The sequence below is a fragment of the Cyprinodon tularosa genome, unplaced genomic scaffold, assembly GCF_016077235.1.
Source record: "Cyprinodon tularosa strain WSP-4 unplaced genomic scaffold, ASM1607723v1 ctg489, whole genome shotgun sequence".
Classification (NCBI taxonomy): domain Eukaryota; kingdom Metazoa; phylum Chordata; class Actinopteri; order Cyprinodontiformes; family Cyprinodontidae; genus Cyprinodon; species Cyprinodon tularosa.
Window position 1 is genome coordinate 136139 of NW_024039217.1, and position 26665 is coordinate 162803.

A 26665-nucleotide genomic window follows, 5' to 3' on the forward strand; every position below is an offset into this window, starting at 1 on the left:
TCAACTCAGGTCCGGTGTTCCCACAGGATGCCGATCAGAGACGAGGCGATTTAACGCGGGTCGCTTGCCGAGTCGTTGGACCCGTGTAGGTATGTCAGTGAGCTGCTCCCACTGCCACTAAAAGCAATTGTTTAAACATGTTTCCCTGCAAGTTGAATCATGTCTCATGGGCAGTTTTCATCAGACGTTTACTTCCACTCATTGTTGTCTTCTGTTATTTGTTACCAAGTCTTCTTTGTCAGATTGAAATGATTATTAAATGAGGAAACTTCCATTTTAAGCTTAGAAAAGCTTGTTTGTATATCTATTAACCTGCTTAGCAGCTGATGTCCTTTAGCAAGATGTAATGAAATGAAATGCTTCTAGTAGTATAAGACAGTTTGATGGGATTCCCAGTGGTACATCGCGCAACACTGTTGCCATGCAGCTAGAGGGTCTAAGGTTTGAATCCCAGCCAAGGATTTTTAAGCTGGGAGCTAGCATTTTTACAGTATTTGCTGTGTTAAAGTTCCTTTTTCTGACCTTTTTGTTTCTTCTGAGTCTCTCATTGCTAATTATAAAACTTACATAAAGTAAGATGGTTTTCTTTTCTCTCTCATGCGGTCAAAAACAGATTTATTTCTACCAGCGAAGCTTCTTGTTCTTACCTTCCACATACTGTATACATCTGATAGATGCGGTACTCGATATTGTAGTCTTTGTTTTGGAACTACCTTTCATCTACCTTCCCCTGGACCTCCTAACCCCTAGTGATTCTCCTTGCATCGTAGGCTTTGTACAGAAAGCAGTTCAGCGTCTTTCTGTGCTGCTGAATCCTCTTTGGGAACTGAATGAATAAAAGATGAGAAGAGTCTTAACGGGATGACATCTGTTGTGAAACAAACAAAACATTACTCTTTCTGCCAGCGTGCAGACACAGCCATCCTTTAACATATGACGGCTCCCCATTTCCAAACACTAGGTGGATAATAAAAGCATTCTTATAATATAGTAATCAGTTTTGTGACATGTAATAGGTGTTACAATAGTTTTCATTGAACTGTAAATACATTGACTTTGCAACCATGTTTTCTGCAAACAAACACTTTAATGTAAAGTTTTTGTTGAATAGAATCAAGATAACTTGAGGGTTGGTACATTAAGCAAGGAATTGGACACCGGTTTCCATCAGCTGCATCAAATAGAGATAAGCAAAATATGTCGAGAACACAAAACAAAATAAAAGAGAAGCTGAAGTATACAGGACCAGTATTTAAGTGTGTGTTTGTATACATTCAGTATTTATTTAAAGACAAAGAATAAAAGGCAGCTGTGGGAATCCAAATTCAGTTTGACCAAACACACCGAGGTGGGATTATTCCCAGACTGGTCTAAACTGAGTCTTTTAAATATAATCCATCTAACAACAGGATTTAGTGTAATACCTCAAAGTATGCATATCTCAGAAAAATCAAACTGATAAATTGAACAGATGATAAACGGTCCAACCGTCCATCATCCATTCAGTTTTTTTATTGGGCACTGTTCATATGCTCAAGTGTAATAAAAACTATGGATGTATAGGTAGGTAGGTACACTGACAGGAAGACACTACCGCTAAGGGGGAAAAAGAGAACAGGATCTATGATTAAGTTGTCAATGAATGTAGGTTACAACGAATAGTCGGTTTGGCTGAGAGTTTTGAATATCAATGAAAACATTTTAAGAATCTCAACATTGTCATTATACAACATATAATATCTCAGATGGATTTACTGTACAATAATGTACAAACAATGAGTAAGGTAAGATAAAAGAGGGGTTGAGGGCCAACCTGGGTTAGAAATGTGTTAGATTTATGGACTAATAAACGTTTAGGACCTCTGCTGTGGCACCAGTAACCAATAAAACCAAAGTCTGCAGAAATGTAATTCAATTCAGTTTATTTATAAAGGACAAATTCAAAACACTTAATGTCAAGGTACTTTATATAGACAATTCAACCACATCATAGTCAGATTGGTATTGACAGGATATTTTTATAGCATGAATGGTTAAACATTTTGTACAAAATGCTGAGATGTAATATAATTGTACATCAGTATATATGAACTTTTCATAGTGCCGTATGCATTAAAAACTGACTGTTTTCTTGTATTATTTATTTGGAGATGTTTTTTATTATTAGGTAGAACAAAACAGGAACCTATTAGGTTACTGAAAATAAAAAAGGAATAATAAAGGGGAAAGACGTAAAATTTCCAATGTACAGAGACCTAAATCTATCATTATCAGGGTATGTCACTCCAACACGCTGTCAGACTAGCTGCCACTTAGTTTCAAAGAAGCGGACGCTAACTGTGATATAGCTCTTTGTTTTTAGTGTAATCATACCATCACTCCTGGGAGAGACTTAGTGTTTAACAGCAATGTTAAACCTTGCTCCATGAAGTGCATTAAATCAAAAGTCTTCTTCAAATATCTTGCTAATTTGCTAGCATTTTTGTATTTTTCCATCATGTGACAAATATTTCAACCTCCTTTTTTACATTCTGAGCCGCCGTGCGGCATGGCCAAATGGGCACTAATTAGGTTTAGCAGGTTATCCATTTTTTATATTTACAAATAGAAAGAAAAAGATAATTCTGCATCATTGTCACGTTAAACAGTGTTCATCCATTCATGGTCTACTCTTTCATGCCTTTGATCCTGCATTACTTCTCTTGCAAACACTAATGAGGCTCATCTACTGAACCCCTGGTGGATAGTTATAACATTGCAACAATAAAGCAAATTCTTTAAGCAGATTTTATTCATTAATCAAATGAAACAAAAGTTTAACCTAACCAACTATTAATAAACAGTTAATCATAAGATGTATATTTCTTTCCCTTTGTTAGGATAGTTATCACTGATAAAATGTTTATTCAACCTTAAAATTAGCTGCCTGTTGCGTGTCAGAACTGATGTTTTCCTCTGTAGTTTATCTAATTAGCTTTATACAGTTATAATCTTTATTCTGTACGTGGCAAATATTTGGGAATGCAACGAGAGTGGTGTCCTTCAGCTAAGAATAAAGTGTAATATTTTGATAAGGCTGGAGCCATGGATGTCCTCTCATCTGCTGACGTGTACAGGGTTTCTGCATATCATTAAAAGTCATTAAATTATTATTTTTTTAACTTAAGGCCTTCAATGGCATTAACATTCTTTAAATGTGATTATCATGGCATTTAGAATGCTTTATTTTAAAAAAAAGTTATAAGAACACACACACATATATATATATATATATATATATATATATATATATATATATATATATATATATATATATATATATATATATATATATATATATATATATATATATATATATATATATATATATGAGAATCATTGGTACTTGTTGATGGCATTAAAAAGTATTAAATTAGAGTTACTCATTCCTGTATAAACCTTGGTGTATAATGTAAGGATGTGATGATGTGGCAGACTGGAGTATAAAATGCTTCTCTATCTGTTTATCAGGGCCAATTCACAATAGGTGAGCCCTGTTGTTAAACAGCTGTCTTCTGTAACTCTAAGCAACTTCTCTGATCTGACTAAGATTACAATTTCTATCAAAATCTGTAGCCATGTCTCCTGGTTATTTAAAACATATACATTATGAAGTGTTATTTAAAGAGTGTTTCCTGAGTGATCTCTTTTCAGGAAAAAAAAATAGTAGAGAGAAAACTTCAAGGTGTAAACACGGAGCTTCCTTTAACACATCCCTAATCCAAACATGTTAACCTAGGCTGGCCATGACCTGATGTTCTATCTTCAGAAAAAGCTTTAATTAATCCTAATCTCTGCAGACGCACATTTTAAAGGGTGATCTGACCCTTTTATCAAAATGTTCCCTTGTTGTCCTCACACCAATCTTTGCACTGTCTGCTCCATAACTTCAATAAGAAGAAAAATAAAACAGTTGCACAACATATCAAACTGGAGGCTTCATTTTGGAGAGTTAATCAGTGTTTCTTCTTCTTCAGGCAGTATTGGTCATCTTATGTCTGATTAGTATATATATACTCTCAGCTGAGTTAGATAAATTGCCTCCCAAAGCTACAAAAAGAGCTTTTTCATCCAGGCAGGTAATTAATGCTGCAATAAATTAATGTTTGCTTTGAATAAAATGGTTCATTTGGTTTGTTGCCATAACGTCATATGTGATTTTTGTCTATGATTCACCCCATCCACTCCACTTGTTTTCACATATATTTTATTTATTGGTAAATTTGGTATGTTTTATTTTTAGTTTTAGCTCTGAAGTTTAGCTGGTCAGAAATTATTTATGATCTCTCTGGGTTTCTGATAATAGATAAAGAATTTCTCTCCTCGGTCATTTTGGTTGCTTCAACATGGAGTCCGTGATTCATTGATGCAGTAACAATAATGTCATCCGCTACCCAAGCTTTCTGCTTGTTAACTTTCTAAGCCTGATGCTGCACATCTGAGAAAATGGCCTTTTCTTTCACCGAAATATATTTTAAATCATCCCCCTCTGTCTTTCGGGTTTCTCACTTTTAATTCAACCCAAGAGCTTAGACTTTATGAATAATTAAGACAGTGTTATTCACTGAATGTTTATTTAATGCTGCAGACATTCACATCCTTTAGAGGATTTTAGGGGCTTCTGTGCTGAATGGACGTGTTGTGAAACTGTTGTGTTTGCGCTCTCGTGTTTGGCTGTGCTCGTGCGTGGAACGCTCGCCGTTCCTGCAGCATCTCCTCCGTCAGGAGCGGCTCACCTGCACATGCTTTATTCAGGTGATGTTTCATTCATTCACTGCTCCTGCCTGAAGTGGATGCAGCTGAGTCATTCGTCTCTGCTAGAAAGGCTTGGAGGCATAAATTAAAGTTTGAAGGTTGGTGAGGGGTACAGAAAAGCGTCATGGTGACACAGGCACGCTTTGTGTTGTTCAACCAGCAGCACGTGCAATCAAACCCCCTCTTCCCACTCATATACATGTGTTTCTTTCTTTGTTGTTGCAGAAAAAGTGTTTGGGAAATTTCTCAGCTGGGACCTAGAGGAAGCATTACGTCACCTTCCACTGAAGCCTGGCCAGACTGTGACTCTGACCATCAGCATCAAAGTCAAGCTGGACTTTTCTGGTCAGGAGAACCTGCTGCAGGACCTCAATGACGGTGAGTCAACACTTTTATCCTGTCTCTATTTAACCCTGTAGGGCAGGCATCCCCAAAGTCGGTCCTTGGGGGGCGCTGTCCTTCAGGTTTTAGATGTTTCCTTCCTCAAGCACAGCTGGTTTTAATTGAAAACTAATTAACATGCTTTTGCCCAACTGCAATCATCATAATCAGCTGTGCTAGAGCAGGAAAACCTTTTAAACCTGCATGACAGCCGCTCCCAAGGACCGACTTTGAGAATGCCTGCTGTAGGGTTTCAGCATTTGTTTACCATTGCATCAACAAAGATGAATGTATTTTATTATTTTATATATAAGATAGATAAAAAGATCCACCTGGTCAGTAAAAGCAGAAGCACACACAATCCTGCACAAAGAAGGAAATCTGAAATGTGTGGCCTGTACCTGTACTCGGCTCCTATTGGTCCATTGTTATCATTTAAAGGGGAATGCCGGTTTTTCTACATTTGGCCCTTGATTTTGCGTTATTACATCATGTTCTACTCACCCATATGAGTTTTGTGTCAGTTGGAGCCGTTCTGAAGATATTCCTTTTGTTATATCCAAGTAACGTCTTCCTATGGGCAACGACTTGAAGGCACAAACTGAACTGTTCATAATTCATTCTTTATGGTACCCCAGCATTCATAACATGTAGGCAAATCACTGTTCCACAGACATCCGCGGTTATATTTTTTAGATTTTTATCTTTTAAAAATGAAGCGGCGCGTGTATGACGTCATCCTCGCACGCCGGCTACCATTTTTTCATCCTGTCCGCTGAACTGCTGCTAGTTTTACTGACATACTTGGAAGATGTCTAGTGCTGCTACCACAGATGATCTCGCTCTCGAAATGGAATTGAACGATTCAGATTAGCTACTGAATGAATAGAAGGAATAGAGCGTAGCCGCCTGTAGCGTGGACTTCCTGTCACGACTCCAGTGCGCATGCGCAAATGACATCACACACGCACCGCTTTGTTTTTAAAACATATAAATATAAATAATATAACTGCGGATGTCTGGGGGACAGTGATTCGCTTACGTTATAAATGCTGGCGTACCATAAAGAATAAATTATGAACAGTTTAGTTTGTGCCCATAGGAAGACGTTACTTGGATAATACAAAACGGAATATCTTTAGAACAACTCCAACTGACACAAAACTTATATGGGTGAGTAGGACATGATGTAAGAATGTAAAATCAAGGGCCTAATTAAAAAAAAAACGGCATTCCTGTTTAAGTTGGGCATACACTGTATGATTATTTGCCCTTTGCGGGCCGATTCTCTGGTCGTGCGGTCTCATTGTGTCAACTAAACCACCCTGGTTTACAGATACTGAACCCCACCTCAAGGTTACTGGATTTGAGCCTGCTTAAGGCTAAATAATCACCAAAGGAAACAAAACTTTCCAGTAAATTTGAGCTTCCAAGTTTCTTGTAAAGAATCCTGGAAAGAACCTCCATCAGGAAAACCCTGATTTTAAGTTTGTCTAAACTTTACAGTTGCAACATGGGGAGTGGGGGCCGAGAGGTTAGAGCATTGAGCTTGGAATCCAAAGGTTCAGAGTTAAAACCCCACTCCCACAGACTAATACTCTGGGTCCCTGAGCAAGACCCTTAAGCCCACTCTGGGCGCCGCACAATGGCAGCCCACTGCCTCATTCCCAAGGGGATGGGTTAAATGCAGAGAGGGAATATCGTTGCTGTGTACTTGTGACAGTGTAATGACAATAAAAGCTGAAAAAAAGTGCAAAATGTGAATTAATATAATGAAGCCAACTACTTCAGTAAAACTCTTTGAGTTGAACAGAAAGAAGCTCATTAATAAATATTTTCTTGCTTTCAGTTGATCTTTTTGACACATTTTCATCTAATGTTGATCTACATTAGCTGTAATAAACTTCCCATAATCATATATACAGCAATTAGAAACATTTCCTCTGCAGGTCTGGATTATTGTTACTATTCCTCTTCTGTAGGACTACATGTGCTGCTATTATTTAATGTGCTGTTACACACAGAACAGCTTGTTAAAATAATTCTGCCTACTTTGGATTCAGCAGTGATTTGAGAAAGGTGAAGGTCTCTCTGTCTGACTTTCCTCCCTCTTCTTTACAGTAGCTTCCTCACTTTATAGCTCGATTTTTATCAATTCCAATTTTTAAAAAAGTAAGCAGACCTTTTCTCCTTCCCCAGGTCTCATTCAATGTGTATTTTCCCACCACCCCGGCCAGATTTGATTCCCTGGCCTTCCTGTCCCTTTGCAACTGTCTAGTCCTCCCTCTTCACATTGCTGAGCGTCTTTATTACAGACTCTATGGGCTGATGAATATTAATGTGCGATGGGTATGAACCTGCTCCTGCATTGCTGAATTTACTTTAGAGGGCATTTGCATGTGGATCCGGATGCCTGGGAAGGCAAACACAGGCGATGCTGCAGTGCCACCCTAGACATGAAGTCATTTGAACGATACAGTTTCAGCGTTTTAATTAGCCCAGTAATTATTGAGGCCCTGAATTAATGAGATAAGATGTGTTTCCTCCAAAACAGCAGCTCTGAATGCAGCTATTCTGGTGACTTTATGGATTTGCAGTTTTATCCCACGACATTTGATGCTATCTAGCAAACAATACATAGTGTAGTCATGTTAATTATGTTGGCTTGCTGAACTGATTAACCAATTTGCATAAAGTTGTTTTAATGCTGTTTTCTGTCTGTGTGCTTCTAAACAGCAAGATTACAAAGTTTGTTGTATTTGCTAATTGAAGGAAGGTCTTCACCACGTTATTGGTTTTTGTTTATATCTAAACACAGAATAATTGAAAAGGTTAAAATCACAGACTGTTGCTGATATGTTTCCTTACAAAACTACAGATTAAAGCTTTTTCTGTTTAGTCAAGTTTCTTTTTACCGACACAAAGACAAAGTGATGCAGTGGAAATAAAATTAGTTTATCTTTGTAGAAAAGTCTTTGTCTGCAGTCGGTTCAAATCGTTCCAACCGTTGCATTTCTGAATTCTCCTGAGTGGTGCACGACTTTACACAAGTGAATAAAGTGAATGTGATTGGTCGATTATCAAGGGGGCGGGATTGTTGGTTCGCAAGCCAGTTTGGTTGTGGCCGGTTTGTCGGAAGCATCTTGCTAACCAGTTAGCAACTTAAAGCTAGCAGGTTCCAGACGGGAAATTACATTTGGACCAAGTAGCACTTAGCAACGACACTGTCAAGGAACGCTATGGAGTTTTGTGTCGGAGGTCGTGGATGAGTCTCCACTGTCATACATTTTTTATTTAGAGGAGGAAAGCGGGGATGAAGATGTTGTGGAAGAGGACGCCAGGGCAGCAGAAGCTTGGTTTGGTGTAGAAGGCTTACAGCCGTACATGTTTGAGCCCTCGTCTCGCAACGCTGCCAGTTCTGTTAGCTCTACGCCTGCTGAAGACACAGACGTCCATCCCCGTGAACACTGGGACGGAACTCAATGGGAAAGAAAATTATTATTATTTCAACCGTTGCGTATATTAGCTGCAACACATGAATCAAGATGCTATGACTGGAAAGATTTGATTGACAGATGACCGTTGATATATGATTGGCCGAATTAAGGTGTTCAGGCTGACGTAGAACTAACAGGTCTGCATAAGATAATGAAAATAACACAGATTTTAAGACAGGATTTTATTTTATTTTTTTAAAATAAAATTTCTAACTTTTGGGACAATATAGTCTGATAAAGAGTACATTTATGTACATGTTTAAATATGTTTAAATATGACTTCCCTACGACTTTAAAGCTGAATTTGTTTCATGGTAGATTTTTGCTCATCCTTATCAGTAAAGTAACTTTAGCTCATCCTGATTGGTTCCAGAAAATCTGTGAGCATCAATTTTCAAGGTTTATAAACAGGTCCAGGATAGGCTTCAGATGTGGACTTTGTTTAGGTCAAGCTAACACATGCATTTTTTGTGCATGAATCTGTTTTTCAAATGGATAGAATTCATTTTTCTGACAATTTCCTACTGAATAATGCTGGTTTTAGCCATTTAGCAGGGGTGAAAGTCAGCCAGTGCTGCACACCAGTAAAGATTTAGAGGCAGTGCGGAGGTCTAGGAGGACCTGCTGCTTGATATTTTTTGCTACCAAACTTAGCACACAGCTAGCAATCTGAACCTCAGACAAATGTGCAACGTTTAAACTTCTCACTAAGTCGTTAAGTGCAGATATGGTGTGAATTGAACAGCTCTTCTTGACCAAATAAGGTTTTGCATGAAACCCTATAATATATCCACACTAAATTGTCAAAGCCAACGCTGATTGGACGTTGGTTTGGTGACTGGCTCCAAATTTTCTTCAACGGAGAGTCTCCAGACTGTTTAGCGAGTGAAATCTTGAAAGCTTGCGAGATCAGGATAGTCTCACGAGGCTACAGAAGCACCCCCACATCTTAAAACATCTTTCAACTGCGATGGTTTAATCTCTGTAACGGTTGCAGATGTTTATTACTAAAGCATAGAAATCCCGCAGATTAAAACTGATCCCCTTCCAACTATGATATGTAAAAAATCAACCCGATTTTTAGCGGTTAAAAACTTTTCTAAACTAGCTTATCTGGCGTAAGCAGATGTTTTAGACCCCATGTTGTTTAGAAATAACACCTCAGACATATTTACTGCTGCAGGCTGCAAGGAAGAGACACCGATTTGTAGAAGAACATATCTTTCAAACTTTTTCTTAAACAAAAAAACTTTTGTTTTCAACAAAAACAAAAGATCAACTTGCATCCATAAAACGAGGATATTGACTGAAAACATTGATTGCAAAACATTATTATGGTAGCACTCAACACATCAGGGCATTGCTCATTATTATTATTACTGGAAAGACAAAGTTTTTATGCATTAACTGAACTGCAGGGATATTTTTAGTACAGCAACCAGGCGATGATATTTGAACTAAGGGGTTGTTTTCTACAGCTTATTCGCTTTTTCCACAAAGGAATTCGAGTTATTTGCTTCCGAAGCTTCAGCTTTTAGTCAATAGGAATACTTTTGCTAAAACATAAAAAAAAAATCCCACTTAAACTGATGTCAAAGTTCTGCAGCCTTTGTTGGCAGCTACATTTTTTTTATTTCATGTATTTTTTAAAGGGGCGGCTTCAGAGGACCATGTGCAATTAATTTTGTAATATTCTAAATATTTACCATGCAGAGAAATCAACAATGGGCCAATGTCATGAATAAAAAAAAATTAACAGAGAATAGCCGCAATAACAACATCTGCAGATTGCTGAGAACCTGTAGATGAATACGGAAGATGATGCATATGAATGAATTCCGCTGAGTTCAGGTGGAAAGGTCTTCTTCAGCTTTCCCGTACTGTATCTGAGCAGCCTGAGGGGAAACCAGAGTTCACAATCCTGGAGCCTCTCTGGGCCTCATGCTGCTGCTGCGGTCTGTTCACAGCAGCCCAGCTCTATATTTAAAATAACTGTGAGCTCTGATATCTTGATGGTGCTTTCACCAGGGTTCGGATCTTACTGTGTGCTGCCTTGGAGGTTGTTGTGTTTTTATTTTCTCATGTTCCTCTGAAATACAATGCCTTCCATGAAGACTTTCAACCTTTAAACATTTTACAACTTTATAACTGCACACTTCAATGTATTTTATTTATAACCTGCAGAGTAGAAGCTTCTTGTGAAAGAATGAAAAATAACCCTTTTCTTTTTTTCCAAGTATTGCCATCGGTTTCATTTCCTAATATCTAAACAAATTCCAAGAACTAAATGTTGAATGTGACCTGTGTAATTTAATCCAAATAAAACAAAAAAAAAATAGAGTTTATTTGGGAAGGCAGAAGTGTGTTAGATAATATTAAAGAAAAATCATCTGAAGACAAGGAATCTTTGCAGAAATGTAATAAATAATCCATGTATCTTCATTATGGAGATGCAAACTGACAACATTAATAAACAGAAAAGGAATCGGCCCGAAAAGGGCAAAAAAATAATACAGTGTACAGGTCCTTTTCAAAATATTAGCGTATTCTGATAAAGTTAATTATTTTCCATAATGTAATGATAAAACTTGAAAATTTATATATTTTAGATTCATTGCACACTAAATTAAATATTTCATGTCTTTTATTGTCTTAATACGGATGATTTTGGCATAGAGATCATGAATACCCAAAATTCCGATCTAAAAAAATTGACATATTTCATTCGTCCAATAAAAGAAAAGTGTTCTTAATACAAAAAAAGTCAACCTTCAATTAATTATGTACAGTTATGCACTCAGTACTTGGTCGGGAATCCTTTAGCAGCAATGACTGCTTCAGTGCAGCGTGGCATGGAGGCAATCCGCCTGTGGCACTGATGAGGTGTTACGGAGGCCCAGGAGGCTTTGATAGCGGCCCTTAGCTCATCCACAGTGTTGGGTCTTGCGTCTCTCAGCTTTCTCTTCACAATATCCCTCAGATTCTCTATGGGTTTCAGGTCAGGAGAGTTGGCAGGCCAATTGAGCACAGTGATACCATGGTCAGTAAACCATTAACCAGTGGTTTTGGTACTGTGAGCAGGTGCCAGGTCGTGCTGAAAAATGAAATCTTCATCTCCATAAAGCTTTCCAGCAGATGGAAGCATAAGGTGCTCCAAAATCTCCTGATAGCTGCATTGACCCTGCCCTTGATAAAACACAGTGGACCAACACCAGCAGCTGACATGGCACCCCAGACCATCACTGACTGTGGGTGCTTGACACTCCTTCTCCCCAGTCTCCCTCCAGACTCTGGCACCTTGATTTCCAAATGACATGCAGAACTGAGCAAAAGTCCAGTGCTGCTTCTCTGTAGCTCAGGTCAGGCGCCTCTGCTGCTGTTTCTGGTTCAAAAGTGGCTTGACCTGTGGGAATGCGGCACCTGTTGCCCATTTCCTGCACACTCCTGTGCAGGGTATCTCTGGATGTTTCTACTCCAAACTCCACTGCTTCTGCAGGTTCCCCCAAGGTCTGGAATCCGCCCTTCTCCACGATCTTCCTCAGGTCACCTCTTCTCGTGCAGCGTTTTCTGCCACAATTTTTTTCTTCCCACAGACTTCCCACTGAGATGCCTTGATACAGCATTCTGGGAACAGCCTATTCGTTCAGAAATATCTTTCTGTGTTATACCTTCTTACTTGAGGGTGTCAATTGTGGCCTTCTGGACAGCAGTCAGGTCGGCAGTCTTACCCATGATTGAGGCTCTGAGTGATGAATCAGGCTGGGAATTTTAAAGGCCTCAGGAATCTTTTGCAGGCGTTTAGAGTTAATTTGTTGAGCTCCTTTAGAGAGCTTTTTCATGATATGCAAATTTTGTGATAAAGAAATTTTGGGTTTTCATCAGCTGTATGCCAAAATCATCCGTATTATGACAATAAAAGACCTAAAATATTTCAGTTGCTGTGCAATGAATCTAAAATATATGAATGTTCAAGTTTTATCATTGGATAATGGAAAATAATGAACTTTATCACAATATGCTAATATTTTGAGAAGTACCTGTATGCCCAGCATACAGTGAGAAAACTAATTTGTTTTCTCACTTTTACCCGATGTATTACAGTACATCATCCAACTGCCATGTACGTGGGCATTGTCAGTTTCACTATAGCTCTGGTGAATTTCAATGGTGACATTCTCTGGAAATCTTCAATAATTATTGTTGATTGCAGATATGTCTAGTAGTTCCCATTGATTCTGCTTGTAAAGCGGGGAGAATGGCGCTAGGCTTACCGCACCGTGACGTCACTGCTGGAAGATGGCAGGAGGGAGGTGTTACTATATTTGGGTAAAAATGGCCGCTCACTCAGTGATCGTGACAAAAAATATTATTTTTAGTTTTTTACTGATTAAAGCTAAATTTATTAAATCACCCAAATATTTTACTTTTAGGTATAGATAATGATCTAATGATCATTCCTTGCTGACCGGACTATTCATTTAAAACAAACAAAGCCACTCTGTAAATCCACCTTACTTTAATGGTAGAAAATGGCAGGAATCGTTTGTTAATGTTGTGTATATACATTCTATATTGGAAAGCGTCCATGCTTATGTGCATTTGTTTTCAGCTGATAATGCCTGGCTGGTACAGAATGTTCTCTGGGTTTCAGCAGGCGTGGAAGGGACAGACAAGACTGAAAGGAGGCTGAGCCTTCCCGATTTATCCCTCAGACACAGTTTATCTCTCATTTCTCGTCCAGCTTGAGACCACCACACCATAACTCACGTTCTGATGGGGCTGATATCATCACTCAGGACTAATGGGCCTTGACTTCCAGCGTGCTTTATTGTGTTAAATGGTGTGAGTGTCGGAGCTAATGACAGCAGGGGTGAAGACGGTGCAGTGCACTGCAGCCTCGATTTGCAGCCAAAACGGTAAAAGGCAAACGTTAAAACCACACGAACGGTTATGCAAAATAATTAGGAGCGGGATTCATAATGTGTAAGAGTGAATTACAGAAACTCTGTTTCTGCTCAACACCAACCGGTCGTCATGGAAGTTTTTGACTCGAAAAGGAAGAAATGAACCAAACAAAGTTGATCGTAGTGAATACATGCGCGGTTATACCTGCTCCGAGCTGGAGCTGTGTGTATGAGCACACCTTCAGTGGCAAACTGTACGGGGGAAATGCACACATGTTTGAAATGGAGGGGGGGAAAAACCGGCAACCACCTTGTGGGACTGCCAGCTAGTGCAGCTTTTCAAGAGAGAAAATATCTACTGTTTCATTTACAGGGGATTGTCAAATCATACAGCCTGAAGGGTCATGGAAACGTCATGGCTGTGGGGAAAAAAGACCCCAGGGGTATTACTTTAGCTAGTATCCTGCAGCATTTTTTATATCCTTACACCTGAAAATGAGAACTGTATTTTTCAGGCATTCTTATGTGTAAAAAATAACATGTCAAGGAAGGATTTCAGGTTTAGTATGTGGATAACACCTTCAGACCTTTGGGAGCAGGAAGTTCACTGTCTAAAGACAAGCATGCATGGTGTTGGCTACGTTTATTGGATTTACAATTTTAAAAATATAAAAAGATTCCAGATAATTGTATATCATGCTGTAGTAGCATAATATAGACAAATCCAGCCTTATTGATGGCAGTAATATTCCTTCTTCTCTACTGTGCCACAATTGCATGTCTGTTAAAATTCTGTACAGCTATATCTTTTTGACAAAGGGGGGGAATAAAGAGAGGGGAACAAAGAGAGAGGGTCCTTTGATTATTTCTCTTTGCAATATCTCTCCAAATCATCTAGGATCCTGGTTCCTCTACTATACTCTTCTCTTTGTATTGTCCTGAAGGTTTTCTACAGGGTTTAGATCTTGGGAATAACATGGTCAAAGTTGGTGAAAGAGAGAAGATTCTGTTTCTAGTGTGTGTCTAGTTTAGTTCATGTATCTAGAAACACCAAGGATGATGTCTAACATCCTTGCAGGGACCCACAGAATCATAGGCCGTTTCTCAATATGTGTACGTGTGCGTTTTCATGCGCTCATGTACTAGTGAAACGTCATCAGCCTCAGCCCTAGTATGTTCTAATTCACAAGAACAAGAAGACCGAGGACGGACAAAGTCCCCGGATGTTGTTCTTGCCCCTCCCTCTTTACCCAACATGCATCAGAGCAGACTTGTCTGTTCTTGAGTTTGACAGCTGTCCCAGCATGCACTGCGGCTACAGCAGCTTCCAGTGGAGCGCTCACAGAGCTCGGAGTATTAAGTTAAGAGTTCTCTTTTCTGTTGGTTGTTCTATAAAAGTAAACTTTAAGATAATTTGAGGCAAGAACAGTAAACTTTTAAGCGTCACTATGATGGTCGTTGAGGAAGTTGAGAGGTTTCTCAGCAACCAGCGGACCTCCGAGGCTAACGGCAGCCAGGGCTAAACCCAGCACGTCTGCAGCAGCCCTCTCTCTTCATAGCCGAGTGTGAAGTAGCGTTGGCTCTGATGGCGAGTTTTTTTTTTATTGGCAAAATGTTCATTTGATTTTTGTTTATCTGACTGTGTTCATTATTATTCCCTCAATAAATGAAAAAAGTACGAATTTATTATGATCTAGAGACTATTAATAACAGGAGGTGGAGCTGAGCATGTGGTGACGTCACAAATACGCTTCTGTTCCATATTTTTGCTGCGTGCTCCCGATCTCCCCAAGTCCAGACTTTCCTTTGTTCTTCTCAAGAACGTACCTGGCGAGGACCAGTAAGTCCGTACTCGCGATCTTGTGAATTGAGAAACAGCCATAGCTCTTCCATCGTACATGCTGGACATAAGGTTTCAAGGCTACTCAGATCCAGTAAAAACTCCCAATTGGATTAAACAAGCGTCATGTTGGTGATGGTGGTACAGAAAATGCTCTTTTAGTTTCCTTGATTTGCTCTTTAAAGGAATAGTATGCCCAAAACATGATTAGCCTTCATTTTCTACTCACCCCCATGCTGAACAAAACTCTGGAGTACTTTTTTGATATCTCAAATGCATCTGGAGATCTGGGAGGCTTCTTGCTGTCTGCTGACATTCAAATAATGGAGGTCTATGGCGCCCGAGACAGAAAGGTCCATAAAAGTCCAACAAAAACGTGTCAATATTCCTCCATACTGCTCGTCCAATGTAATCCAAGTGTCCTGAGTGGGTAGTATCCAGAATTTACTCGAAACGAAGTCATTTAGAATGTTTTTAGAGCATAAACAGTAGTGTATAGGATTTCCTAATAGCGCCCCCATGCGCGCTCAAGATTCTACGGAAGCCGGCAGACCAAACCGGAAGAAAGTGCGCATTCAGCGTCTACTCTGCCAATAATGCAAGCGTAGAAGAAGAAATGTGCTGTTTACCTGTGCAAAGAAAGAAACAACGAAAGAAAAATGTCTGAGGACTTCAGTGTTGAGGAAGAGCATGAGTTCTTTGCCGAGCTGAATGCGCTGGTTTGGTCTGCCGGCTTCCGTAGAATCGTGAGCGCGCATGGGGGCGCTATTAGGAAATCCTATACACTACTGTTTAGGCTCTAAAACGTTCTAAATCACTTTGTTTCGAGTAAATTCTGGATGCTACCCACTCAGGACACTTGGAATACATTGGACGAGCAGTATGGAGGAATATTGACACGTTTTTTGTGGACTTTTATGGACCTTTCTGTCTCGGTCACCATAGACCTCCATTATTTGAATGTCAGCAGACAGCAAGAAGCCTCCCAGATCTCCAGATGCATTTGAGATATCAAAAAAGTACTCCAGAGTGTTGTTCAGCATGGGGGTGAGTAGAAAATGAAGGCTAATCATGTTTTGGGTGTACTATTCCTTTAATGTAATAGTAGTGGTACTGAATAAAATCACTTAATTACATTATTCATAATTTTACCTTCAGGTTTTTTTGCTGACAAAGTGTCTCTATTTTCAACTTCCACTATTGCACTATTTCCAAAGTCTTTACTTCTCTGCTCACATTTTAACATAGGGGACCTGCCATTCTTATCCAATAATTTTCTTAAATATTGAAATAAATTACGTTATTTTGGAGGGGGGGGAAATAGCTCAAAAAATGTTTACCCATATATATATATATATATATATATATATATATATATATATATATATATATATATATATATATATATATATATATATATATATATATATGGGTCAAATTCCTGCATTGTTTTTTTTTTATCAATGTAACTAGGGATGCACGATATAATCGGCTCCCTATCGGTATCGGCCTGTATCGGCCTTAAAACTGAGTATCGGACATCGGCCACCCCACCGATATTTAACCCGATATTTGATCAGCTTCTGAGTTTCTAAAGTCTAAAAAAAATAATAAAATACTACTTCTTCTTCTTCCTCAAAAACTTCTTTTTTACAGACTTAAAAACTTCTATCTTCATATGCTGATATATTGCCATTTAAAAACACCATATCAATCTCTTTTACTAGTGAAATATTGCTATATGTCATTGTTATGCTACGAAATCCCCCGAAAATTCAAGAAATGTTGCCATATTTTATATGTTGATATATTGACGCGGTATCGATCTATTTTACTAACAAAATCTCACAAGAATTAGCAAAATATCACAAGAGTTTGTAACAGAACAATGAAATTTCACGAGATTTTGAAAGTAAAATAGATCGATGCGCATTTTTAAACATCAATTTGATATCAGCATATGAAAATATATTTGAGTATATTATTTTTCAAAGTGTCAGAAATGGATAACAAAACTGCTAATTTCAATGACTACTTATTTTTGTCCAGCTTAAACATCGGTATCGATATCAGTTATCAGCTACATGAGTTTTAAAATATCGGCATATCGGATATCGGCCAAAATCCCAATATCGTGCATCCCTAAATGTAACCTGAAAATATTTCTGCACATAAGTATTCTAATTTGAATATTTAGTTTTCTTATGATGTTGGTGATCTCTACCGCTGCAATCATTCAAAAACAGTTTGTTATGGCGAATTGTAGGGGTATGCTTCAGTATGAAATTCTCAGCTGTAAGTACGTATATTGATATTATTAAGATCGCTGTTATGACTGATAACTTATCAATATCCTTTAACCTTTAAAGGAAAAATCTGGTAAGCAAGGAATAATCAATGGATAACTATTTATACCTAAAAGTAATACTTTTGCTGTGATTTAATGAATTTAGCGTTAATCACAAAAAAAATAAAAAGAATTTTTGTTGCGATCAACGAATACGGGAATGGCAATTTTTGCCCAAATATAGTAACACCTCACTCCTGCGATCTTCCAGCAGTGACGTCACGGTGCGGTAATCCTAGCGCCATTCTCTCCGCTTTACAAGCTAAATCAATGGGAACTACCAGACACATCTGCAATCAACAACAATTATTGAAGATTTCCAGAGGACTTCACCATTGAAATTCACCAGAGCTATAGTGAAACTGACAATGCGCACATGCATGGCAGTTGGATGTTAGAATACATTGGGGAAAAGTGAAAAAAAAAAAGAGTTATTTCAGCTTTCCGATTCCTGATCCTCCACGGACGGGTTCGTCGTTGGATTGCCAACTTGAAGAGGGAGGATTTGCCATCGAACTTCTTTCCAGAGAAAAAACACGTAATATGTAGCCAACATTTGGAAGAAGAATGTTTTCAAGATGACTTGGATAATAGTGCATAGTGATAAACACCAGATACAGCACTGGGACTTGATCAACAGCCGATACCGCACCGTGACGTCACAAACCAGTAGGTGGCAGTAGTGTTCTTTGACAAACATGGATGCCTCCAGTAAAGCACATTCAAAGGAAAATTACTCTTAATTAAAACACTTATTTATTAAACATTATGTAATAAATTCATATTTAAAGTACTTTTAGAAGTTTGAATTCGGAATATGACCAGACTTTTCCTTTAACATATATTACCTTACCACGGTGCTGCTTCTCTGCTTTATTCCACTAGCCACCATCCTAACCTGCTTTATAATCACTGTCACATTACCGAACAAATAACACTGATCCCATCACCTCTTCATTCTAAAACAAAATCTGCAATTACATACAACTTTAAATCGTCCCAGTTGTACTCATGTACTGATATGCTTTTATTGTTAATACCACATTCTTAACAAATTGAAAAGCTCAAAGTCACATGTTTGTCTTGAGTAAAATCACACCTTCCACATAGTAATGTGAGTTGTTAAAAACTGAAGTGATAATCCTATTTCTCTTTGTGTGGTGTTTCCTTTATATCCATTTGGAAACATTTATATGAGGAAAATTGTGGTTTGTTCCAGAATTAATTTCCAAATTAATGAATTACTTTTATGCTCACAGAATTAAATGTGGAATTAGACATTGGTATTTTACTGACACAGAGAAAGTTTATAATCCCGCCTCCCTAATGATAAGCCTCCAACCAATTGAAAAAATGACCCTAATTTTGTTTTACCCTAATAAAATTCTGTGTATATGCAGATATATTTGGAAATTGGCTTTAATGTGCAGCTAATTGCAGGCAAAATGTAACCAGAGATGCGTTTGAAACACAGCAGCAGATCAGTTCTTTACATATGTGAGGAAAAAAATGAACACATATTTTCAGTAACTCATTGTGATTCCCAGATGTATTAAAACCCTCACCATTATTTCTAATGAGGAACTCCGGGTCTTTGCTGTTTTGTTAAAGTGCTGCCAGCAAGGCGGCCTGTGATAGAAATGCTGAGTTCACCCAAATCCGCCTTAGGCCATCAGACGGCGAACGAGACAGATACTGATTGGGAGGTGGGTGTAAAGGGGGGTGATTGCAAGGCAGTGCCATAGTTAATCACTGCTCCCATTACTCACACAGTCCCTGTGCCACAGGACATATAGACTCATGTGTACCTTCCAAAAACAGACCACAACTCAAAGTGTAGAATTCACATCATAACATGCATCTTTTTAATCGTACAGTCTTCTCCGTTTAATCGCTTAAACAAAAAGGCAACAACCAATCCTTAAAATGACCATTAAAAGGTTATTTTGAATTCATTTGTGCAACTTTCAATGCTCTTAAAAATATCCTTAGATATTTGTATCAGATATTACTATGTCCCTATTACTGTTCTAAAATACTTAGATCCGTCTGTTTGTGATTTTTTTATCCTCCAAACCTGGAATGTTCCTGCTGCTCTCAAAGAGCCTAGGTCATATAAGAAAAAAGTTAGAACTTAGTTATGATGTAGTTATAACTTTATTCATCCATATTTGAGTATACCTGTCCTACGTAGATAAGTTTAACTGCATGAAACACCTACATTAACTGTATTTACACTACCCTCTGAAAACTGATCCATGCCGAGCTTGGATCAGTTAACAGTGCCAAACTCGGTTCCTTAATGCTGCGTTCACACCGGGGGCAGCAAAAGCAGCAAAATCGCATCTGCTGCTTAATTTTTGCTGCTTGTACCAGTGAATTCTGACGCGCGTCTGAAGCAGCTTTGCTGCTCTCGCTGCGCGGTCCAAAAGTGTGTCTGACGCGCGTTGGGCGGAGCTTCACTATCCTTTCTCTGCCTTGCAGCTATATTTGCTGTGATCAGTGGGAATAAAGTAGTTTTAATATGTTTTTAAGTGAGAAAATACACCTGAAAACTTCATCAGTGCAGTCAGTTCATCCAGATTACAATCCTGCCTCCCAATGTTATTTCTGTCGGAGCCGCTCAGACCCCCACATACCGGCGGTGCGCCGACAGAAGGAATCCATTCATCAGCAGCCTCTGGCTGGGTCGCCTCCTCGCGGTTTACCGCGGTGGCTGGTAGGTGTTTTTCATCTAAATAATCCGATCTGCAGGCACCAGAATAATAAAAGCGAACATATTCTGCCGGCAGATGTATATATTTTAAGTTAATTATGCGTTAATAAACTGTTTAAGAGGAGTAATCAGAGCGGTCTGTGTCATCAGCGCTGTGTCTCTCTCCCAGCCAGCTCCCAGATCAGCTTCTCTGATTGGTTGACGCGGTGCGTCGAGCAGCAAAAATTAAATTTTTCCATCTCGAGCAGCAACGCGTTTGCGGCGCGTCACGCGCGTCAGATGCCAAAACGCGCCCGACGCGCTGCTTCAGCTGCTCAGACGCGCTGCGCTTGCTGCTCGAAACGCGCCGCGGGACTTTTTGCTGCGCCTTGACGCGCGTCAACCATTGACTTTGCATGTAAACTCGCTGCTTCTGTCGCGCCAGCTGCCCCCGGTGTGAACGCAGCATAAGACCATTAACACACCATGCTAGCATGGTTCCTCTCCTCCTAGTGACTATCTACGGTACTGCTGCTCTCTAGAGGTTGTGGTAGGCTCAAAATGGTAGAATTCTCTTATGACAGAAACAACATTCAAAAACGATTCCTTCAATTTTGTCCTAGGGAGGGGGGGAAACATTAGCCTCGTGAGACCATCCTGATCTCACGAGCTTTCAAGATTTCACTCGCTAATCAGTCTGGAGACTCTCCGTTGAAGAAAATTTGGAGCTGTTCACCAAACAAACGTCGAATCAGCGTTTGCTTTGAGGCGGGTTGAGGTGTGACGCAACGAGAAGCGCGACAGTTCAGTCTAAAGAACATGGCTGCTTCAGCCAATGAAGCTAGCGTTAGCGTGGCTATCGAGCAAGTTTTATCGGAATTACTGTCATGATCGGTTCTCTAATGGAGACCCAAAGATGCAGAACACCACTGACGGACACAGGATGAAAAGTTTAACAAGTTTATTTGCACAAGCACATAATATGCAGATGACTGGTTTGGGCCTGGAATCTGGTTTCACCGGAGTCTGCGTGAGAGACAACACAGTTATGGACTGTTGACGGGGTTTTGGTTTCCAATGGTGCTCTGGTAGTACCTTGAGGGTTCTTGAGGTTCTCCTTGGGAGAGTCACTGTTTGTTCTGGAGAAGGATGTGTTAGCAGAGTCCGTTAGCTGCTTCAGCGTCTCACGTCTTATTAGAACAGACCTTGGCTTGGGTTTCCTAGCTCTTACCCAGAGCTGCTTAGAGGTTGACTGAGAATCTTCAGGGTTTGGCTCGGAGGGTCGGCTCGGCAGGTTAGCTCTTCCAGAGCTTTCACGGAGGAAGCACGAGTCACCTAGAGGCACAGAGACAAACGTTAGAATCTGACTCGGGATTAAGGACATGGGAAAATCACTGAGATCAAGGCTTTAGCGCTGACCAACTGGAACAACACTGCGGCGTTGAGGTAAGGTCTGAAGGCAGCTTAAGTAGTGGATCCTCTGATGGTCTTGATGAGCTGCACCTGTGCAGGAGGCTCCCTCAGAGGATCCACGGCGGACTCTGCTGGAGAAAAATGGTATTTTCTCCAGCTCCCAACAATTACAGAGTATTTCCTCACTGAAAGAAGAGCAAAACACTGCCCTGGAGGCTTTTCTCAGAGGAAAAGATGTTTTTGCTCTTCTCCCGACTGGTTTCGGCAAGAGATTGATCTATCAATTGGCTCCACTTCGTCGTCGCTCTGTTAGTACGTCATATGCTTCGTTGATCTGATTGGTTTATTTAGCCCGTCTATCACCAACATAGGCCAATCAGCTTACCAGTATTTTCGCCCCTTCCCAAAGTTACTTCTACGGAAGGTTTCCAGATGGATATGCAGAGCAAATCCATCTGGCGGAGCCAGGTTAGGAAAACATTTATTGACAAGTCAAATTCCAACAGCTGTCTAAAAACTTCAAGTCCAGCGCTACATCATCACAGACAATCTCTGCTTTTTCCCCTGAAATGGCGAACTCATATGAGGCTGTATTATACCATAGCACCAAGTGCTATTTCAAAATCTAGCTGGTGTGTGTGTGATGTTGTTCACATGGCCAAAGAGGGCTCTGATACTTAAAGAGTAATAAGATGTCTTTGCCAAGATCTCTTTGCTCACAAATTATCCTACCTGCAGGTCACCAGTTGAGAATCTTGTTTTTCAAAAGATTCGTACGTGACCTCCAGCATGTATTGTTTCTGTGTGCTAGGGTTCAAACACCCTGTCCGCTGTGTTTTGCTAAGTATGTATATGGTGTTTTTACTGAGCCACAAAATAAGACTCCAATATAATTACTTCTGCAAGGTAAACAACTCAATATGGCGGTACCCGTAATATTCAGTAAGTTTGCGGTGAGTCAGGCGAAGAAAGCAGCCTTTGGTAAATTTACTTGACAGAGTCGGTTTTTAGGAAGTGGATACGGCAAACGATGGTCTAATGCGGGCTTACAGACGCAGGAAACAACGACCAACGTTCAGTATCATCACACTGCTAAGCAGAATCATCACTGGAAATCCTGTGTGACTGTAGGGAAGTTAGTATTTTTATGAATGTGTAAAATTTCAGGATTACAGGGGCTGACTGTAAAGAGATGATGCAAACTGCTCATGTATTCATTGTTATCAGAGATCTGCACCAGAACTGAACCCCACCGAGCCCTACTGGTGAACTAGTACCATGTTAGCACGGTTAGGTTGTGTCTGGCATGATCCGGTTCAGTTCTGCGTACCACTTACACTCAACGGTTATCTCGGTTACTGTGCTAGGGCCGATCTCAGCACGGTCTCCAATGGGTAGTGGAAATGGGGCTGCTGACCATGCCATGCCTGCCCAAAAAAAAAACACACCCACTTTTGACAATCAATGAGCAGCGATTAGAGATAAAGCTGGAATATTTCCCTTCAAAGTTAAGAAGAAATGGCTCTTTTAGCAGCTAAGTTGCACAGTGATAGAAGCTTTGCTGTTTTAAACTAAACTCTTAAGGGCCTTTCAGGCAGGACGCAGTGCACACACCGCTGCACTCTAAAATCCATGATTTTCACTTGCATAAAACAAACCAGCAAAACTAAAGCTCCATTCAAGACAGATAAGACAGTTTATCCAAAGATTCAATGTACCAACTGGAGATAAGGTATTCACAACCACATTGTGTATCCATCAGTGTTGATATAGTTCATATAAGAAACATACCAACGTTCTCTGAAACCTTTAGTTTTAATGGTCTCCCAAAATCATAAACTAAAACTGCATATTTTTCCCCCCAAAAAGCTGCTTTTTTAAAGAGAAAACAACAACATTCAAACACAGCTCAAGTTAATTTGGAAGAATATATGTGTTGAGTGCTTCACTGTAAAAATTGACCTATTTTCTTTTCTCTGCTTATTTTTGCCATTTGATAGTTTCTTTATTTGCCTTTATATACAACATCAAAACTAAAAAACATACCAAATGAGCTTATATATATTTATATACATATATCTACTTTTAATCATTGTTTGCAGGGTTGACAACTTTACAAAGCTTTTTAGTTTTAGTTTCTGTTTGTTCCACGCAATGCCAGATCACACTTTCTTTTATAGGGTTCTAAAAGATAGAAAAGAGTTTGTTGGTGTAGAAATAAGTAGGTAAAGTGCCGCAGCACATCTCTGAATCTTTCAGAGAGGTAAAATCCCGAAAGGGTGAATACTAGTTATTCTGTTGGCATTCTTAGCCAAGGATTACCTCCTGCTGTGTTTCAGGGCATAAAGGTGACACTGCTCACAGGCTTTTGTTCTCAAACAGCAGTCTTAGCAAGTTGATGAGGCTTCCAAAGCATCTCAAAGGGAGATAAGTCTTTTTACTGGGGGGAAAAAAGACCAACAAGACTCTGAATGAGTCACTTTTTTCATGTTTTGTTAAGTTATAACTGAACCTTCCAGTGCATTTGTATTTTCTGTGTCAAACTTACCTAAAGAAAGTTGTAATTGTGAAGGCCAGACAGAGAGAGCAGGAAAAAATAAATGTGCTTCTGAAGTATTTATTTTTTTTAGACAGATTGAGTCTTGGAAACAAATATCTGAATTAATTATTTTCAAAGTGATAAGACTAATTAAAGCTAGAATATGCATTTGTATAAATTTTGATATACAGTGCAAATGTGTTAATATTTATTTTTAAAGAAAAACATAATTAATAGAGCGTGTAATGTTAAATGACATCTAACATAAGATGCACGAATGTTGATTTTTCTAGTTTTCTCTCTTTGGAAATGCATTTATTAAGAAAAAAGCAAAGAAGGCAAAACTGAGCTCATTTTGATGTAAAGCTCTGTTATCTTTCTATCAGACACTCTTCTAACTCCAATCAGTTCCACAAGTTTTCAGACGGCTGGTTTAGAGTTTGGTGTCTTTGAATTAGTCCGCCTACCCTCAACTTTAGTTACGTGAGCTGCTGCAAAGCCCGGTGATGTCTGCTGTCCAGCGGGAGGGAAAGCGGACTGACGTCAGAGGCTGATATGATTCCTTTGACGTCAGAGCTTAAGCTGTGGGCATCACGTTCTGCCATTGTTTGAGTAGGTTGAAATCTGCAGCCCCCACGGTTGTGCCGCATGCAGCTGCTGGTCGTGCAGCTGCTCCTGAGTCTGCACCACTTCACTCAAGGTCATGAATCAAAACTTAACCATGCATTTTGTACTTTTTATGTGCATTTAACCGTTTATAATTCGTGTGATCTTAGAGTTTCTATTGTATTCATTTTATTACTGAATCCAGGTTTTACAATGAGAATTGCTTTTAAGGCCATTTATTAAAAACATTAGAATATGGTAATAACTTCTTCTTCTCCTTTGACTATTTTAGCTGATGTAACGGGTACATTTCTCCACTGTGAGATCAATAAAGTCAATCAATTAATCAATCAAAATGTTAGTAGTCTTATGATAAGACCAATAATATTTCTTTAAGGCTTGCTGATGAACATGTCTCTTATCTCGCTACTCTTGCCTTTCATCGTATACACCACATATTCTGACTAACAAAAGTAATGCTTTGACTACCTGTTCAACATGTAAACTTTTAACATAACATAACATTTTATATAAAATATCTCAGGGCTGGACGGTGCCATAGTGGGTAGAGCTGTTGCCTTGCAGCAAGAAGGTTCTGGGTTCTATTCCCGCCCTGGGGTCGTTCTCCCTGAGCATGCGTGGCTTCTCTCTGGGTACTCCAGCTTCCTCCCACAGTCCAAAAACACTGTTACAGGTGCTGGTCATAAAATTAGAATATCATGAAAAAGTAGATTGATTTCAGTAATTCCATTTAAAAAGTGAAACTTGTATATTATATTCATACATTACATACAAACTCATATATTTCAGATGTTTATTTTGTTTAATTTTGATGATTACAAATGACAACAAATGAAAATCTCAAATTCATCATATCAGAAAATTAGAATATTACTGAAGACCAATAAAAACAAAGGATTTATAGAAATGTTGGCCAACTGAAAAGTATGAACATGAAAAGTATGAGCATGTACAGCACTCAGTATTTAGTTGGGCCTCCTTTGGCCTGTATTACTGCAACAATGCGGCGTGGCATGGAGTCGATCAGTCTGTGGCACTGCTCAGGTGTTATGATAGCCCAGGTTGCTCTAATAGTGGCTTTTAGCTCTTCTGAATTGTTGGGTCTGGTGTATTGCATCTTCTTCTTCACAATACCCCATAGATTTTCTATGGGGTTAAGGTCAGGAGAGTTTGCTGGCCAATTAAGAACAGGGATACCACGGTCCTTCAACCAGGTACTGGTAGCTTTGGCACTGTGTGCAGGTGCCAAGTCCTGTTGGAAAATGAAATCTGCATCTCCAAAAAGTTGGTCAGCTGCAGGAAGCATGAAGTGCTCTAAAACTTCCTGGTATGTGGCTGCGTTGACCCTGGACCTCAGAAAACACAATGGACCAACACCAGCAGATGACATGGCACCCCAAACCATCACTGACTGTGGAAACTTTACACTGGACTTCAAGCAACGTGGATGAAGTGCCTCTCTTCTTTTCCTCCAGACTCTGGGACCTTGATTTCCAAAGGAAATGCAAAATTTACTTTCATCAGAGAACATGACTTTGGACCACTCACCAGCAGTCCAGTCCTGTTTCTCTTTAGCCCAGGCAAGACGCTTCTGACGCTGTCTGTGGTTCAAGAGTGGCTTGACACAA

General features: G+C 39.4%; 1 protein-coding gene across 2 annotated transcripts in view; it reads left to right on the forward strand.

Annotated features, from left to right (window-relative positions):
* The window catches only part of trappc9 (trafficking protein particle complex 9), a 356386-nt gene that overhangs the window by 101625 nt on the left and 228096 nt on the right, over positions 1 to 26665 (forward strand). For both annotated transcript variants that reach the window (XM_038302353.1, XM_038302354.1), the window contains one exon: positions 5020 to 5172. In XM_038302353.1, coding sequence (XP_038158281.1) covers positions 5020 to 5172 — 153 coding nt within the window. The remainder of the gene's footprint in view (positions 1 to 5019; positions 5173 to 26665) is intronic.